Raw genomic sequence first — 20,234 nt, 5'->3', positions numbered from 1 at the left:
TCACCCATTGTACTCTATGCTACTTTCTCCCCACCCCCCCCCCCCTCTAGCTTATCTCTCCACACTTTAGGCTCACTGCCTTTATTCCTGATGAAGGGCTTTTGCCTGAAACGTCGATTTCAAAGCTCCTTGGATGCTGCCTGAACTGCTGTGCTCTTCCAGCACTACTAATCCAGATCCTGAACATATGCGTTGAGTTGTTGTTTAATGACAAAGCTGAAACTTCGATTCTCACTTGAACGATTTCATATGAAATAGATGCGCATTGAACAATTTAAGCAGTCTGAAATCAATGAGGTATCGCAATGCTGAAAAGGTGTTAACAATCCTCATTAAAGCAAATGAATCTGTTTTCTATCCTGTACTGGAGTCTTTCTTATCAAGCCCTGGGGCACCCAGATTGGCAATAGGCTGACACAGCTTGAGTCATAGCAGGAACTTTTCTGATTTATTCACTCTGTACTCTTTGCTCTTTTCTTGTCATCACTTTCAGCAATTCTATCAAAAGGAAGAATCTCTATCCTTGATTTGCCACTTTAGAAGCCTCCTTATCAGTGATTTACCACTTCCGACAAAGACCTTACCAATCATATGACCTCTCAGTTAATCCTTTTCTCATGTGGTGTCAAAGATAAGGAGCACGGGTTATTGCTTTTTCACAAAATGTTACCATCATCACTTTCTTAGTCTTTGTATTTGCCTGGTGTGTGTTTAATATGGCTCCTTCGTCAGTGCAGCAGCCCAGTACCTCACAATAAGAGCAGTAAGTACAACGTGCAATTCTTCAGAAAGTTCAAATCTCCTTAAACAATTGTTTCTCACTCAACAACACAAACTGCATTGATATAGCCTATTTTTGTCATTGTTGAATGTCTCATTTTGCTGCTTGAATTGAATGGGGTGAGGCTTTTAGAAGGGGTATTTTAGTCTGATGGATAATAAACCAATTTAGAATGGTCATACTGGGTGGCACACTGGCACAGTGGTTAGCACTGCTGCCTCACAGTGCCAGGGACTCAAGTTCAATTCCAGTCTTGGGTGACTGTGTGAAGTTTGCACATTCTTCCCGTGTTTGCGTGGGTTTCCTCTGGGTGCTCTGGTTTTCTCCCACAGTCCAAAGGTGTGCAGGCTAGGTGGATTGACATCATTAAATTGTCCAGTGTGTCCAGGCTGGGTAGATTACCCATGGGAAATGCAGGGCTACCGTGATGGGATGGGTCTGGGCGAGATGCTGTTCAAACGGTCAGTCCAGGCCAGATGGGCCAAATGGCCTCTATCTGCACTGTCGGGATTCTATACTAACAGCAGCTGTTTCATTGAGATGAATTCAAAATAATCATAGAATCCCTACAGTGTGGAAACAAGCCATTTGGCCCAACAAATCCACACCAGCCCTCTGAAGAGTAACCCACCCAGACCCATTCCCCTGCCCTATTACTCTAGATTTCCGCTGACTAAAGCACCTAACCTATAAATCCCTGAACACTACGGGCAATTTAACATGGCCAATTCACCTAACCTGCACATCTTTGGATTGTGGGGGAAACTGGAACACCGGAGGAAACCCACGCAAACACAGGGAGAATGTGCAAACTCCACACAGACAGTTGGCCAAGGCTGGAATCGGACCCAGGTCCCTGGCGCTGTGAGGCAGCAGTGCTAACCATTGAGCCACCATGTCACCCATCAATGAGAACGTGCATTTAAAATATATGAGGTGAAGTTGAGTCGGGCTTTTTTGAGAACAGACACAATGCTGTAGAATCAGCACTTAGTTTGCAACCTATCATCAGGTCCTGCTGTTGGAGGATAGGCAGAAAGGTGAAGTGGACTTCTGTACCACTGCAGGATAGCCCTCTTCCCCTGGAGTGTCTTAACCAGCACCTCCTGCTCTGTATCCAAGAATGTGGCTGTCGCTAGGTCATCCTGAAACCTTCTGAGCACATCACAGCACTCCATACCTTGGTGGAAATGGATGCGTAGAACGCACATTTATAGTTAATTGAAAATTGAATCTAATCAGTGGTGAGCATTCAAGAAAAGAAAAACATCCAGTTTCTACATAATGCCTTTCCTCATCTCCACAATTCCCTGGTGTATTATTGCATAGATTCCAGCCTGGAAAAAGAATGTAGCTTTAAGATAGTGACATAACCTTACAACATGTGATGCTCCAGTACAAATGTCCTCACTTCTTGTAACCCCCTGCTCAGCGTGATGGAGCCAGTGTAATGTATTCAGTCAGTTATGTACACGTAATAATACTGTAATAGCAAGGAAGCACACAACCCAGACTGTCTTTAAGTCTGACATATCATTAGAGGCTAAATAGTTAGTGTTGTTAATAAACTTCAAGGCATCTGTCTCAACAAAATCTCAGTCTGATGCAGCAGCCATCTGATGGACAGCAAGTTCCCACAATCAACAATGAGATAATAACAAATAGTTAATTTTTGTATGTTGGTATTGGGATAAGCATTAACCAGGAGACTGCGGATAATCCTTTTGCTTAACTTCCAAATGCTGCCATGAGATCTTTACATCCATCTCAGCAAGGAGAGTAACCTCAGTTTTAATGTCACACTTTAAAAGCAACATCTTGGCAATGCAGCACTCACTTGGTCGTGCCAGCCTAGTGTTTTATTCTCTAGTTATGGAATAGGACTTTGAGCCGATACTTTTTGACTGAGAGTTGGGAATACGACCAATTGGAATAATTCAGCCAATAACTTACTTGCATGTTTCTGGTTACCTCCTTCAGGTATGTACAAATTATTATAATCATATTTAATCCTAAATTTAGATTTTTTTTGATGATGAGATGGGGGCATCACTGGAAGGGTGAGCAGTTGTTGCCCAGCTGTAAATGCCCCTTGCACTGAGTGGCTCACTTGTACAGCCATAGAGTCATAGAGATGAACAGCTTGGAAACAGACCCTTCAGTCCAACTCATCCATGCCAACCAGATATCCTAACCTGATCTCGTCCCACTTGCCACCACTTGGCCCATATCATTCTAAACCTTTCCTTTTCATATACTCATCCCGATGCCTTTTAAATACTGCAATTGTACCAGCCTCCACCGCTTCCTCTGGCAGCTCAGTCCATACACGCACCACCCTCTGTGTGAAAAGGTTGCCCTTTAGGTCCCTTTTATATCTTTCCCCTCTCAGCTTAAACCTATGCCCTCCAGTTTTGGACTTCCCCATCCCAGGGAAATGACCTTGCCTATTTATCCTATCCATGCCCCTCATGATTTTATAAACCTCCGACGCTCCAGGAGCAAAAAAGCCCCAGCCTATTATTCAGCCTCTCCCAATAGGTCAAACTCTCCAACCCTGGCAACATCCTTGTAGATCTTTTCTGAACCCTTTCAAGTTTCACAACGTTCTTCCGATAGGAAGGAGACCAGAACTGCATGCAATATTCCAACAGTGGCCTAACCAATGTCCTGTATAGCCGCAACATGACCTCCCAACTCCTGTACTCAAGACTCTGACCAATAAAGGAAAGCATACCAAACGCCTTCTTCACTATCCTATCTACCTGTGACTCTACTTTCAAGGAGCTATGAACCTGCACTCCAACATCTCTTTGTTCAGCAACACTTGGACAATCAGAGCTAATCACATTGCTTGAGACACATTAGGCCTGAGCAGGCAAGGACAGAGCTTTGGTATTTTTTTATAAATATTTTTATGAGAGCTTTGATTTTTACAACCAGCAATGATAGTTTCATGATCATCATTCTAGAAACTAACTTCAGATTGCTGATTTTATTCATTATATTCAAGTTGCACCAGCTGTCATAGTGGGATTTGAACTCATATCCACAGAGCAGCAGACTCATTATCTCTGGCTTAATAGCCCAATGATATATTGCTACATCACTATGTCCGAATTCCAGATGTTCAAATAACTTGATATATCATGATTTAGATGAGGGAACTAAATGTAATATCTTCAAATTTGCAAATGACACAAAGCTGGGTGGGAGGATAAACTGTCTAGAAGATGCTGAGATGCTTCAGTGTGATTTGGACAAATTGAGTGAGTGTCCAAATACGTGGTAAATAAAGTGTAAATGTGATTAACTGTGAGGTTATCCACTTTGGTTGCAAGGCAGATTATTATCTAAATAGGGAACTAGGAAGAGGTGCAATGAGACCTGGGTGACCTTGAACAACAGTCACTGAAAGTAAGTGTGCAGGTGCAGCAGGCAGTGAAGAAGGTAAATGGTATATTGTCTTTCATAGCGAGAAAGAGTTTGCACAGATTGTCTTGCTGCAATTGTAGAGGAGAAAGTGAGACTGCAGATGCTGGAGAGTCAGAGTTGATAAAGCCTGGCACTGTAAAATTGTTGAGGGCGTTGGTGAGGCCACACTTGGAGTCTTGTGTGCCGTTTTGGTTTCCTGTCTGAGGAAGAATGCTCTGGCTGTGGAGGGAGTGCAACAAAGGTTTACCAGACTGATTCCTGAGATAGCAGAACCAACGTATGAAGACAGACTCGATTAGTTTGGCGGCTATGCAGGGGATCTGCAGCTTATGCATGTTCATCATTACAAACGATCCCATGTAGGGGTGTAATTTTAAAGACCCAACACATGAATGTTTCATATATTTACAGACAGCTGCTTTCCATTGTCCTGCATTGTGTTCTGACTTGATAACAAGTTAACTTGTGGCGGACTTAAGAACGGAACCCATTCACAACCCAGAGACTGTCTGTATTCACTGATGTTTAGGAAAATGAGGCAAGATCTCAGAGAAACCTATAAAATTCTAATGGGACTTGAAAGGGTAAATGCAGGGTAGAATGTTTGTCATTGCCATGGAGTCCAGAACCAGGAGTCACAGTCTGAGGATACAGTGTAGGCTATTTAGAACCCAGAGGATGAGCAATGTCTTCACCCAGAGAGTGAAGGGCCTCTGGAATTCTCTACCACAGAAAGCAGTTGAGGCCAGAGCACTGAATTGAGAAAATCGGATTGGGTATAGAGTTGGATGATCAGCCATGATCATACTGGATGGCAAAGCAGACTCAAAGGGCTGAATGGCCTACTCCAGCTCTTAGACTCTGTTGTTTCTGTCCTACAATGTCAAATGATGAAATTTGAACTGACTTAAAAATAAAAACAAAAGCTGGCCTAATATTGACCATTACTGATCATTATAAAAACTCATCTGCTTCACCAATGTCCTTTAGGGAGGGAAATCTGTCATCCTTACCTGGTCTGGTCTACATGTGACCCCAGACCCACAGCAATGTGGCTGATTTTAAGAACTCTCCAAAATGGCTAAACAAACCACTGAGTTCGGATGACGCCCATTTTAAGAAAAGCCCATAGCATGAAATACTTTATAGAAACGCATTTTTGCTTCACAAATACAAAAGCAAATCATTGCAGGCTGTTGACCATGACATGTTAGCAGCTTCTACTTTCACAGAAGCTGCCAGAGTTGCAAAATATTTCCTTCAATCTTTCTCTGATTCACACTGCATGTCCTCTGGCTTTGTGGCCAATCCACAAGTAAAATCATAACAGGTTCAATGTCTTTTTACTGACGATTTAACTCTTTGCGAGCATTCAACAGTGATCTTATCAATAAGGAAACATGAGGTGGCAGTCAGTCAATAGAGATGGTGACGTGAATGAGTGTTACCGTCACCACTGTGAAAGCACACTGCAAGTCAGGCTTTCAATCCTGAGGAAGGAAGCCTCTCTCACCAATGTCAACAACAACACCAGCAGCAGCTGCTTAGGCAGCACACTAATTGATATAGATAATGGGCTCAGGGTTATTGTGAAATTTTGTTGATGGTTCCACAAAACTTTAATGGATCCACTTTACTTGGTCAACAAGAACTAGGCAGCGAGGCTCATGCAACAGATGGTGTAAGAACACTGGAAGCAATTCACTGAAGATTTACTGGACTAAAAACAGGTCATACTATGAGGCAAAGTTAGACAGGGTAGGCTGGGGGTTAGAAGAGTTCAAGGCCATCCTGACTGAAATGTGTCGGATCCGGAGGGATCTTCACAGGACCAGTTTGGAAAGAATGTTTCCTCTTAGAGTCATAGAGATGTACAGCATTGAAATAGACCCTTTGGTCCAACCCGTCCATGCCGACCAGCTAACCCAACCCAACTAGTCCCACCTTCCAGTACCCGGCCCATATCCCTCCAAACCATTCCCAATCATTTACCCATCCAAATGCCTCTTAAATGTTGCAATTGTACCCGCCTCCACCACTTCCTTTGGCAACTCATTCCATACACGTACCACCCTCTGTGAGAAAAAGTTGCCCATAGGTCTCTCTTATATCTTTTCCTTCTCACCCTAAACCTATGCCCTCTAGTTCTGGACTCCCCCACCCAGGGAAAAGACTTTGCCTATTTATCCTATCCATGCCCCTCATGACCAATAAAGAAAAGCATACCAAACGCCTTCTTCGCTATCCTATCTACCTGCGACTCCACTTTCAAGGAGCTATGAACCTGCACTCCAAGGTCTCTTTGTTCAGCAACACTCCCGAGGACCTTACCATTAAGGATTTATACACTTAAGTGGGACTTAATGGTAAGGTCCTAGGGAGTGTTGCTGAACAAAGAGACCTTGGAGTGCAGGTTCATAGTGCACTCCTTGAAAGTGGAGACACAGGTAGATAGGATAGTGAAGAAGACGTTTGGTATGCTTTCCTTTATTGGTCAGAGTATTGAGTACAGGAGTTGAGAGGTCATGTTTTGGCTGTACAGGACATTGGTTAGGCCACTGTTGGAATATTGCGTACATTTCTGGTCTCCTTCGTATCGGAAAGATGTTGTGAAAGTTGAAAGAGTTCAGAAAAGATTTACAAGGATGTGCTCTCGTGGAACAATCTAGAAGTAGGGGTCACTCTTTAAAATTCAAGAGGGTCATCCTTTTAAGAGAGGGATGAGAAGAATTGTTTTCTCACACAGAGTTGTGCAAATTTGGAAATCTTTTCCTGAAGAAGTTAAAAATTACACAACACCAGGTTATAGTCCAACAGGTTTATTTGGAAGCGCTAGCTTTCGGAGCATTGCTTTTTCATCAGGGGTGTCACAACCAATTGATAAAGGTGCAGCAGTTCAAAAGCTAGTACCTCCAAACAAACCTGTCAGACTATAACCTAATGTTGTGTGATTTGTTCCTTTTTCCACCCCAGTCCAACACCAGCTCCTCTATATCACTTTTGTGAAAAGGTGGTGGAAGCAGAATCCTTGAATGTCTTTAAGCAGAGGCCGATCAATTCTTGATAAGCAAGAGGGTTGCTGAGGTAGGCGGATCTGTGGAGTAATCAGGTTCTTACTGAACAGAGGAGCAGGCTCAAGTGACTCAGTGACATAATTGTGCTCCAATGTTTTGGTACACTGTACCTCTATACAAAGGTATTAATATCCTTCCTCAACGGCCAGCCTTTTACAGTTGATTGTTGGTTGGTAAGAACAGCAATGTGACTAATTAGAGTTGAGATAAAGTTGAGAAGTTATTGAATTGAGTAGTGAAACAAGTCTAAGGGCTTGAGTATCTCTTACTCCTCCTTTGGATTATTAAGTGTGATGTTAGCTGCAGCTGCCAATCATCTTGCCACTTTCTTCCCTACTCTTAAAACTCTTCATCCAATAACTTGGGGCAGCACAGCGGATCAGTGTTTAGCACTGCTACATCACAGGAGCAGGGACCCTGGTTCAATTCCAGCCTTGAATAACTGTGTGTGGAATTTGCACATTCTCCCTGTGTCTGGATAGGTTTCTACTGGGCGCTATGATTTCCTCCTACGGTCTAAAGATGTGCAGGTTAGATGGATTGGCCATGCTGATTTACCCTATAGTGAGCAGGCTAGGTGGGTTAGCTTTGGCAAATGCAGGGGTACCTGGATGGGATGGAGGACTAGGTCTGGGTGTGATTCTCTTCGGCAGGTCAGTGAAGACTTCAATAGGATAAACGGCCTCATTTTGTACTGCAAGGATTCTAAGTTTTCAGGCTGTGGGACCAGTCTTCACTTTGCCTCCCCTTTACTCATGTTCAGGATCTTCGTCTGCACATTACAGCAGGAATAGAAGTTGATGTGAATCTGGATGGATTGATATTTTCCTCTAACCTCTTCCACCAACTATAGGAGGAGACTATTCAGTGTCTTAAGTTTGCTCTGCCACTCAATGAGATAATGGCTGACCCATGGCCTCATCTCACTTTAGCACTATCCACTAGCTGCTGGATTAGAGCAAAAGCATTTCAATCTAAACCCTATAGGAGCAGAAGTAGATCATTCAGCCCATCGAATGTGCTCTGCCATCCAATGAGATTATCTGATAACCCTCAACTCCAATTTCCTGCCTTTTCCTCATAATTCTTGATTCCCTTACTGACTAAAAAAAAATCTATTTCAGCCTTGAATATACTTAATGTCCCAACCTCAACAATCCTCGATAGTAAAGTAGTCCATGGATTCACTACTCCATGAGAAAAGAAATTCATCCTCATCTCCCTCTTCAATATATGACCTTGACACTGAGTTTATTCCCTTTGGTCCCAGATTCTCCCACAAGGGAAAACAACCTTTCAGCATCTATCCTGTCAAGTCCACCAAGAATCTTGAATGCTTTAATTAGGTCACCTCTCATTTTTCTGTATTCCAATGATTATAGGCTCAACTTACTTGACTTCTCCTCATAAGACAGTCCCTCCATACCTGGGATCAGCCCTAGTGAACCTTCTCCGGACTGTCTCCAATACCAGAAATATATTTCCTTTGATAAGGGGCCCAAAACTTGTCAGAGGATTCCAGCTGTAGTCTGACACATTATGTAGTTTTAGCTAAACATAGTTTTGTATCTATTTCTTTTGAAGGCCAGCATTCTATTTGTCTTCTCTATTACCCATTGAATTTGCATGCTGGCGTTTTGAAATTTATGCACGAGGATTCCAAAATCCCTTTGTTCTGTAGCTTTCCACAGTCTTTCTTCATTTAAAAAAATAATATCCATTCCACTATTCCACCTGCCAAAGTACATGTCCTCATATTTTTCCATATTATACTTCATCTGTGAAGTGATAGACCACTCACTTAATCTAGTCTACATCCCTCTGCAGATTCTTTGTGTCATCTCACCATTTTCTTTCCCTCTATTTCAGTGTCATCCATTAACTTGGTCATTGTACATTGACTTCCCTCATCTAAGTTATTAATACACATTGTATGTAATTATGGTCCCAGCACTGATCCCTGTGGCACACCTGTTACAGTCTGTTCAATGCCTCATTTTGATCCACAGTAAAAAGCAATTTTGAATATTGTACGGTTCATTTGTAAGTAGATTCAGTACTTTATAGGCATATATTATACATTGACAAATTGTTTAACTTAATTCATTTATTCATAGGATGTAAGTGTTATTGGCTAGTCCAGCATTTATTGAGACACCATTAACTTCCCTTGAGTTACCTTCTTGAACCACTGCAATCCACATAGTGTAGGTATACCCACAAGCTATAAGGAAGGGAGCTCCAGGATTTTGACCCAACGGCAGTGAAGGAACAATGACATATTTCCAAGTCAAAATGACGTGAGGATTGGAAGGAAACTTTCAGGTGATCGCTTCCCATGCTTGTGCTGCCCTTGTCATTCTGGGTGGTAGAGATCACAGGTTTGAAAGGTGCTAAAGGAAGCTTTGATGAGTTATTGTGCATTTTGTTGATGGTATACACTGTTACAACTGTGTGTCAGGGATAGAAAGTGACTAAGGTGGTGGATGGGGTGTTGATTAAGTGGTCTGCTTTGTCATGGATGGTGTTGAGTTTTCAGAGTGGTGTTGGAGCTGCACTCGTCAAGGTGAGTGGGGAATATTCCATCACACTTTTGACTTGTACCTTGTAGATACTGGACTGTGTTTGAGGAGGCAGGAGCAGAGTTATTCATCACAGAATTCCCAGCATCTGACCTGCTTTTGTCACCACTATATTTATATGGTTAGTCCAATGTAGTTTCTGGTCAGTTATAACCCCCTAGGATGTTGATGTCGGTGGTTTTAGCCATGGTCATGCCATTGGATGTCAATAGTTGGATTCTCTCTTGTTGGAGATTTGTTATCGCCCTGCCTTTGTACAGCGTGAATGTAACTTGACACTTGTCAGCCCAAGCCTAGAGGTTGTCTAGGTTTTGCTGCTTTTGGACATGGATTCCACAGTCACCATTAGACTAGCTTTTCATTTTAATTCCAAATTAATTGAATTCAAAGTCAACTGCTTGAAAACTCTTTAACTGACAAATATTCATCAGTGGCAATCACCAGCATTGTGAATTAGGATTTCCAGGACTTCCTCAGGTCAATGATGGGCAGCTAACAACTGTTCACCCATGCCCCTCAGCTCTTTCTCACAGACAGTAATCATTACAACTGTTTCCTAAAAGCAGGATGTTTAAAATCTGTAGAAGACATAACCTACAGAAGGATTAATGGGCCCCCGTTATCAATAAGGAAACATCAAGTAGGATAACAATGATAAGGCCAGGAAGACAGAACTCTCTATGGTGCACCCTGCCTCACCAAGTTAATTATTGATGCAATTGTTTGTGAGATTGTGTCTAAACATGCTCAGCCTATGCTTACAAATGCCTTGTTTGGAAAAAAAATGAAGAAAAGTAATCACATTCCTATAGCACTTTTCTACAGCATCCCAAAACGCTTTGCAGTCAGTTAAATATCTTTGACGTGTTGCAATGTAAGGAAATGCAGCAGCCAATTTGGGCACAGTGAGATCCCAAAACGGTGATGAAGTAACAATGATGTCAACTGTCTCGCTGATGTTGGTTGAAAGTTAAATACAGTCAAAGACTTTAGGGAGAACTTCCCTGTCCAGTCTTTAAATAATCCCCATGGGATCTTTCCCATCCACCTGAAAAAGCAAACATTAGATCTGATTACCCACAGTGTGGAAACAGGCCATTTGGCCCAACAAGTCCACACTAACCCTCTGAACAGTAACCCACCCAGACCAATTCCCCTACCCTATATTTCTCCCTGACTAATGCACCTAACACTATGGGCAATTTAGCATGGCCAATTCACCTAACCTACACATCTTTGAATTGTGGGCGGAAATCCACGCAGACACAGGGAGACCAATGTAAACCTCACACAGACAGATGCCTGAGGTTGGAATCATACCCAGGTCCCTGTTGTTGTGAGGCAACAGTGCTAATCACTGAGCCACCGTGCCGCCTTCACCTCATCTGAAAAATGGCATGTTCGCCAGTGGAGCACAGCGCACTGGAACGGTCAAACTGGAATTTTAACACAAGGCTCTGGAATGGAGTTAATCAGTTACAAAGGTGCCAGATTCCTCAACTTTTGCTGGCAATGATATTGGAACTGTAAGGAAGGAACATGGGAAGCATGTTCCACTTCCATGCCCTTGGAGGATTAATCAGTTCATGACAGGAAAATGGAAAAGCAATCTCTTCTGTGAGATTGCAAGCCCTCTTGGGTCTGCCAGTCTTTCTTGGAGCTTCCCCAGTGCAAATCAATGGACTTTTGCTTGCATGAGATCCAGGCCTAGTTTTACATCTCAATTTTTGTTAAGTCTTGCAATAAAGAAAGTTGCAAACTACTTGCAACATAGAAACACGTCACTCAACCTAACAGGTCCTGTCAATACTGCTTTCATCTACTCCCACCCATAGACTGGATGCCATTTTTTTCTGCATTCTTCCATGGGATATGGGCATGACTGGAAAGGCCAGCTCTTGTTGCCCATCCCCAATTTCCCATGATTCAGTGATTTACTGAGCCATTCTAGAGGGCAGTTAAAGTCAATTACTTTTCTGTGGGTGTGGCGTCTGCATGTAGACCAGTCCAAGTGGGAATGGCAGACATTCTTCCCAGAAAGACATCTGTCAATCAGGCGTGACTTTACACCAATCGCTGATAGTTTCATGGTCAGAATGACTAGAACTAGCATTCAATTGCAGAGAAATCATTTGAATTTGAACTTAAGACCCATTAGTTGCCACAGTGAGGTTTGAACCCATGTCTTGAGAGCTTTAGCCAAGGTCTCTGGATCACTTGTCCAGTGAGGTGAGCACGACACCACCATTGCCCCACATCCATCTTACACCACTCTCAGATCCACGATCATCCTACAATCAATAAGTTACAATCACCCTGTCTCTCTCTGCCAAGTGCTTATGCTCCATGTTAGACTTCTCCCACCCCCATGTTTCTGTTCTTTGCTGCCTTATATGAATACTTAGCTTCCCCTTAAATCCATCTATTTCTTTGTGGTACTAAGTTCCATAGTCTAACCACTGTTTAATAAACCAGTTTCCCCTAAAATTCTCATGGGATTTATTAGTGACAAACTTACATTTCTCATATCTAGTTTGGGTCTTGCCCAACATATAAAATCCACCTCAAGAGGAAAACTCCCTCTAACCAATCAAACTTCTTCATAATTGTAAAGACCTGTTTCAAGTTTACACCTTATTCTTCTATTTTCTCGAGTAAGAGACTTTTCAATCTCTTATATCTGCTATCATTCTTCAAAATCTTTACCTTGCCCTCTTCAGTGCTTTCACCCACACCCTCTATCAAGTTTATACACTTGACTATTACCTGCTCGTTCATGTCTTCCCCCCTACAGAGCTGTTCCCAATCCTCAACAGCTTCAGGACTGAATATTAAAACACCTTGTGCAACAGTGTTTGAAATAGATATATTGTATTGGAGTTTGATTAAACAAAAGTCATTGGTTTGACAAATGTAGACGCAATCAATTATATTTAAAATAGTTCCATCAGGTTTTGTTGAAAATCTTTGAGTAGTAATAGTGTTGAATGGAGATCCATAGAACTACACTTTTGGGGTATATTTGCAAAGATTCTTCCTGAGACTAAAAAAGAATAAAGCAGGATAATAAATTTGTTGCTCAATTGGTTTAGTAGAGAACAGAGAAAAAAGACCATTGGAGTGGCTATCACAGTGCAATCCTACAAAAATTCCAAGCTAGGAGCCCTCCTGTTCATAATTTTTGTTAAAGGTCTTCATGAAAGTATCACATTAAAAGAAATTAGCAAACAGAGAATGCTAGAGAAACTCAGCAGGTCTGGTGGAGAGTGAAACAAAGCTAATGTTCAAAATCGGGTGTGACTTCTTCAGCAGGATCCTGACCAGTGACAATTTTGCCAGGCCATTCCTGAAAAGCATGGATGATGGAGTGAGATCTTCTCAGTATTGAAATGGGTCTTGTCTCTTGTTTCTCCCAATTCTGACACACATCTCATCATTTCCCATGGTGTTCAGACCCCTGTACAAATCCACCCTTGGTCTCAATTTAACATCTCATCTGAAAGGCAGGACACGTTCCCTCAGTATGGCACTGACGTGCCAACCTGGAACATATACTCAACTAGGAGAAAGTGAGGACTGCAGATGCTGGACATCAAAGTCGAGAGTGTGGTGTTGGAAAAGCACAACAGGTCAGGTAGTATCCGAGGAGCAGGAGAATCGACGTTTCGGGCATAAGCCCTTCATCAGGAATGAGCCTCATTCCTGATGAAAGGCTTATGCCCGAAATGTCAATTTTTCTGCTCCTCGGATGCTGCCTGACCTGTTGTGCTTTTCCAGCACCAAACTCACGACTATATACTCAACAATCCAGTGAGACTTGAGCCGATCCTTAGAAGCAAGCATGCTGCCCCTGTAAGCTGGTAAGAGATGTTTTAAAGCTAGATAAGGTTCATTAGAATCAAGAAAGACATAACATAGATACAATACATTTCTACATTACACCAGGAAGGATAGGAGGAGTTGCAATGAGACCAAGGTGATATTGCACACCAGTCAATGAAAGTAAGTATGCAGGTGCAGCAGGTGGTGAAGACGAAAATGATATACTGGCCTTCATAGCGAGAGGATTTGAGTACAGGAGTGGGGATGTTTTGCTGCAATTGCTTAGAACCTTGGTGAGACCATTCCTGGAATACTGTGTGCAGTTTTGGTCCCCTTATTTAAGAAAGGAGGTCTTGCTGTAGAGGGAATACAGTGAAGGTTTACTGGAATGGTTCTTGGGATAGCAGGACTGAGGTATGAAGAGAGACTAGATTAGTTAGGGCAATGTCCATTGGAGTTTAGAAGAATGAGGGGAGAAACCTATAACATTCTAACAGGACTAGATTAAGGAAGGATGTTCCCAATGACCAGGCAGTCCAGAACCAAGGATCATTGCCTAAGGATACAATCTGGGCCAACTAGGACTGAGATGAGGAAAGATTTCTTCACCCATTGAGTGCTGAGCCTGTGGAATTCTCTACCACAGAAAGTGATTGAGGCCAAAACATTGTATGTTTTCAAGATGGAGTTAGACATGTTTCTTAGGGCTAAAGGGATTAAAGGGTATGGGGAGAAAGTGGGAACAGGGGACTTAGTTGGATGATCAGCCATGATCATATTGAATGACAGAGCAGGCTTGAAGGGTTGAATGGCCTACTCCTGTTCCTATTTTCTATGGTTTTATGTTTCTTAAGAGCTTTAAGATGAGACGATTCTAATATGGCAAATCTGATTACAAAAGTTTATCCTTAAAGAATGTGAATCAAAGAGTTTGTAAATGGATAAGAGAATGAAGATAGTAACACAGTATAGATAGATTTAATAGTACCTTCCTCATTTTAACAAGTGTATTCCTGTGTGAAATCACCTAATTTTAATTACTGATATTAACAAGTGTGTACTTGTTTACCAGCAGAATATGACTGTATATTATAAATACTGTGTCCTATAATATTGATAATTTTCACAAAAAGTGGCCGTCAGTTACCGTATCAGTGATTCCTCAATCAGTTCTGAAATGGGTTGTTTAATGATATGGCAGCCTCAGGTTCTGATACTAGGGTAGTCATCCAGAAACCTGAACTAAACAATTACTGTACATAGTTCTCATCCTCTGTGAGTAGCTGGGTAACTTGACTGCTTACATTTTTTTTACGATAAATTAATTATCACTGAATCTACTGCATTGTTAGAAAAAAACCTATTCACTAATATCCTCCAGAAAAGAGAATTTGCCATCGACCCCAGTCTGTGACTTTAACTCCACACTAATGTAATAGACTCTGAACTCTCCTCTGAAATGATCCAGACCGGCATTCAGTACCGTCCTCCTTCGGGCAATTAATAATTTAGAATGAACAACACCTGCATCCTGCAAATACATTTTAAAAATAATCCAGCATGCAGAACAGCCCTACTTCTGTAAAGCTGATCATTTGGTTGTTCCTGCTTTCTTAACTTGTTTGAGATGTAACAGAGTCAGGAGTTTGAGCAGGAGCCACCAGAGATTGCAGAGCTATGTGAATACCTGTAGGGGTTGTGGTGCAATAATATCTTGTAGTACAAAGTTATCCTTGCGAGCACTAGACTTCTGTGCAAACAAAGTTCACCAGTCAGAGTCATAGAGATGTACAGCATGGAAACAGACTCTTTGGTCCAACTCGTCCATGCCAACCAGATATCCTAACGTAATCTAGTCCCACCTGCCAGCACCTGGCCCATATCCCTCCAAACCCTTCCTATTCATATACCCATCCAAATGCATTTTAAATGTTACAATCGTACTAGCCTCCACCACTTCCTCTGGCAGCTCATCCATACATGCACCACCTTCTGTGTGAAAAAGTTGCCCTTTAGGTCTCTTTTATATCTTGCCCCTCTCACCCTAAACCCATGCCCTCTAGTTCTGGACTCCCCCACCCCAGGGGGGACTTTGTCTATGTATGCTATCCATGCCCCTCATGATTTTATAGTCAATTTGTACACAATTCAGAAACACAGTGCAGGACAATATAATGTACCTGTTGTTAAGTACAGAAAAGTTTGTGTATCACATCTTTAAAATTACGACCCTGTATGGGATCACATTCATAAGTACGAGCATTCATAATTTGGACATTCATAAACTGGGGATCCCATGTATTATGGGTCACTCTGTTGCATTTACTTTATAGTTGCCAGTTAGCTTTGTTGGCTGGTTTGCAATAAAGAGGGACACCAACAGTGTGACTTCAATCCTTGCATCAGTTGAGGTTACCATGAAGGCCCCAACCTCTCCCCTCGCCTGAGGTATGGTGACCTTCAGGCTAAATCAACATTAGTTGCCTCTCTCTAATAATAATGTAGTCTTCTTGGACTGTGCTTTTCCATCACCGCACTCTCGATTCTGATCTGCAGTCCTCACTTTCTCCATCACCTGCAGAGGTTACCTTCCCTCGTTGCGGTGAAGAGCTATCAACTAACCAACTCGTGTTTGGAGGCTGATTGAGAATATGAAGCCTCTTACTGAGGCCATACCCAGGTAGGGCCTGGAGGGAGCTGGTCAGCGGTGGCTGGCCTAGGGTCTTGGCAAGGCTTCCTAAAATCACCAACTACCTCCCTACCTCCCCACCCACTCCAACTATCCGTAACCCTAACCCTAACTCAACTGAAACCATGGTTTCAACCAGCTAGCCTTAGTGAGATACAAACTTAGTCAGGGGCTGCCTCAAGATGGAGCTGACCTTGTAATTTCCTATGACAGCAAAGGCACTTACCACTGGCAAGTGAACTTCCCCTCTTTCTAAACGTTCAGGACTTTCAATTGATTTCCCAACTTCAGGGTCCCACACCCCTCCTCATTAGCCCCATCCTGAGATGGTTGGTGACACCAGAGGCAGCCTCCCAATTGGATGACAGTCAGAGTGGGGTTGAGGCCCAAGTCCTGAGTCATGCTCTGAGCTAAAGTGCAGAAGACTCCAGCCCCAATTCTTGGTACAGGGAGTGATGGGCCAAATGGCCTCCTTCACTAATGTGCTAATCTCCCCAAATCCCTTCTTCCTGTTGCCTCCTGGCCTCTTCAAGTAACCAGTGCATCCATTCCCTGAGACCAGTTACATTTCAGTCAAATATTACAGTTACCATTCACCTCAAAGAAAAATGTCAACAAGCAGCTACTGAGCATTATCAGAAATCGTCACCAACTCCTACAAATATTCACTCGACATAAAGATCCATAACCCGATGAAGTGCAACTTGACAACTTGATATTCTCAATCCAAACCCCAATTTGGAAAATGCGCTGCCCTATTTGTACCCAATCTTCAATGACCGCACTCTCCCTGAACTGTACCCTGGCTGCTCATCAGTAAGAAAACAAAGTCTTGCATTGATTAGGCACCACTCACAAATTAAGGAAGTCCCGATGTTCTTCCTAACCAATGAAATACTTTCTGAAGTGTAGTCATGGTTGTGGGTTGTAGAGTGCCCCACTCGATTTGTGCAAAGCAAGCTCCTACCAACTGGTACATGAGTAAAATTCACCAAAAATCCTCAGACAGCACCTTCCAAAACCATCACCTGCAGACGTTACCTTCCCACATTGTGGTGAAAAGCTATCAACTAACTAACTCATCTAGAAGGACAAGAGCGGCAGATACGGGAACACCACCCCTCAATGCCACTCACCATCCTGACTTGGAAAGATATCATCGTTCCTTCACTGTCACTGGTTCAAAATCCTGGAATTCCCTCCCTAATGACCTTGTGGGTCAACTCACAGCAGGTGGACTGCGGCGGGTTAAGAAGGCAGCTCAGCACCACCTTCTCATGGTCAGCAATGCCCACATCCCTGAGATTAATAGAAAAATTACAATGACTAGACAACACATTGTTAGCTTAAAAGTTAAAGGCTACCTAAATGCGAGTTGTGTTGATAAAGATAAACATTAGCTAAGACACCGAGGAACCTTTATTGTTTCTTTGAAAGAATGCCATCAGATAATTGCTTTCCACCTGAGATAACACATACACTCTGGTTTAATGTCTCAGGGGAAAGACAGCATCTTAGGGTGTGCAGCACTCCTCCAGTACTGCACTGAAATGTCAGTCTTGACTGTTGTGTTTAAGTCTCTGGGAAGGACCCTGAACACAAAGGAGGAAAGTCTTACCTATTGAGCCATAGCTGACACCTTCAGGCAACGAAAATCCCTAACTTTGCCCTTTTATTCTCACTCAAAGTGGGACAGAGGGGACCACTGTTAAATCATTGGGATTTCAATTTTGTAATAATGAAATCTGGTGTGAACCAGTCATGAACAGATCCTTACCTATGCAATCAGGTCCCCAATAGCCAGCACAGCATTCAATGTCTGCAAAATCCTTCACGCATGTGTGACGACAGCCTTGCACAGCCAGGGAATAAATCCGGAGTGGAATGAAATACCTTGCACAGAATTTTAAAAAAACGAAACATTGCAGCCCACTTAATCATAAAAGAAACTCAAACATTAGCAGCAAACGCTTGCATCTGATTTTTTTCCATGCTCTATGTCTCTCTGGTACTGTACCTGCAGTCCTTAATACCGGTATTATTCGTAACCTTAGTATAACCGTTTGGACATTGGATCCTTGTGTTCAAGGTGCAGGAGTGACATTCAGTCTTGCTCGTGATGAGAGTTCGCCGCTCACAGCGATTTGGTTGAGGCTGAAGTTATAAAGAGATGTACACTGTAACCATCATCGTTAATCGGACTTAATCCTTATGTCTCAGAGTGTGAATTGGTGATTAGTTATGTAGCACAGAAAGACAGACATTACAAACAGATATACACACATGCACAGACAGATATATACACAGTGGGAGACACACACACACTGACAAACAGCATATGCAAACAGATATACATGCACATTAACAGACAGACACATACAAACAGATACATGCACATACATGGACAGATATGCACAGACACAGGCACACACACATTGACAGATACAAATACACACACATATACGGATAGATATGAACAGACATACACACGCACACATTGACAGACACATACAAACACACATGCACACACAGACAGACATACACATACACACAGAGACACTCACTGTGGTACATGGTCCGAATTTATCCACAAAGTATTTAGAAAGCTATGATTGGATGCAAGTAACTTTGATTCATTTTAAACAGAACAATTACAAATTAAACAATCTACTGGAAAATGTACAATCAAAATGCAATGCAACATGGACCTAATGACAAGAATCTTGACATTGCAGAGTGTTGCAGCACATTAGGAGGCCATACAACCCATAGCACATTTGCTGGTGCTTATGAGAGAACTATTCATGTAGTCTCACAATTTCTTTACAGCCCTGCAAATATTTCATTTTCAAAAATATAACTAAATTTCCATTTATTGATTATTAATGAGACTGCTTCCACTGCCTCTTAAGGCAATGTATTCTGGACCACAAAATAAAAATGCCCCATATCTGCCTCCACCAGAACTTTTAGCCAATTGTCTTTTAAAATGGACATTGCCCGTGTTCATCCCCTTTCAGCTTATGGCAGTGTTAGAATGTGGCCCCCTAACTGGGGGGGCTCTTGGGTGTAATATTGTTAATGAACAAGCAACCTCTCACCAGAGATGAAATTCTGACTTACCGCACCTCCAAGTAAATTTCCAGGCATGCAAGCCGTCATCACAAGTAACGTCAGAGTGACTGGGAAGCTCACAATCCACTGTCCGCTCATTTCTCCCATCAGTGTCCCCAGTCCCCTTTAGAATTCGTTCTCTATTTTCCTTGTCGCTTTAAAACAAAACTAAACTGGACTGAATTCCTCTGCTGCTTTCCTTTGTGGCATCCTGTGCAGTTTCTTCCTTCCCATCGCCTTGCCTTTTTACAGTCTACCCTCTCGTCCTCCGCCCACCAACCCCCATCCCCCCCACCTTTGAAACATCAACTGCCCCCCCCCCCCCCTTTTCCTGCAAACACGTACCATCGAGTGCTGTACTTGCTATCTAAAACTGCAGGACACTCGATAGCTGTCAACAGGCTGCAGAAACTGCAAGCCTGACACCTCGTTCTCCTCGTGAGTTTTTTGTCATTTTTACTGTAAACAATACGGCAGAACTGAGGCTGGAAATTGAGAGGATTTCCTTGTCAGCTCCGCCTATTTTGAGAGGGAACTTGCCCTGCCCCCCAGGTGGCTTTGAATGGCAGGCGGGGTGGGAGGGTGGCAACGCGGAGGGCAACCATTGGTTTCTGGGATACCTCGAGGGTTACACTGGCTGGGAGCTGAGCTGAGGCTCTCACAATACATTTTCGCATCTGAGTTGGAGGATTGGAGGGGTTCAAATCCCACTCTAGGGCTCAGACACATGATGCTAA

At 42.7% G+C, this 20,234-nt stretch overlaps 1 protein-coding gene across 1 annotated transcript in view; it reads right to left on the bottom strand.

Moving 5' to 3' along the window:
- stab2 (stabilin 2) overlaps positions 1-19,771 on the bottom strand; it is a 181,790-nt gene extending 162,019 nt beyond the window's left edge. The window contains exons 1-3 of the mRNA XM_043709921.1: positions 19,507-19,771; positions 18,401-18,537; positions 18,161-18,276 (exon numbers count right to left, since the gene is read on the bottom strand). Coding sequence (XP_043565856.1) covers positions 18,161-18,276; positions 18,401-18,537; positions 19,507-19,605 — 352 coding nt within the window. The 5' untranslated portion in view covers positions 19,606-19,771. The remainder of the gene's footprint in view (positions 1-18,160; positions 18,277-18,400; positions 18,538-19,506) is intronic.
- Positions 19,772-20,234: the final 463 nt, after the last annotated feature.

The sequence above is a fragment of the Chiloscyllium plagiosum genome, chromosome 19, assembly GCF_004010195.1.
Source record: "Chiloscyllium plagiosum isolate BGI_BamShark_2017 chromosome 19, ASM401019v2, whole genome shotgun sequence".
NCBI classification, from domain to species: Eukaryota; Metazoa; Chordata; class Chondrichthyes; order Orectolobiformes; family Hemiscylliidae; genus Chiloscyllium; species Chiloscyllium plagiosum.
The sequence above is the reverse complement of the archived record's forward strand: the minus strand, read 5'-3'. Positions and strand labels throughout refer to the sequence as shown.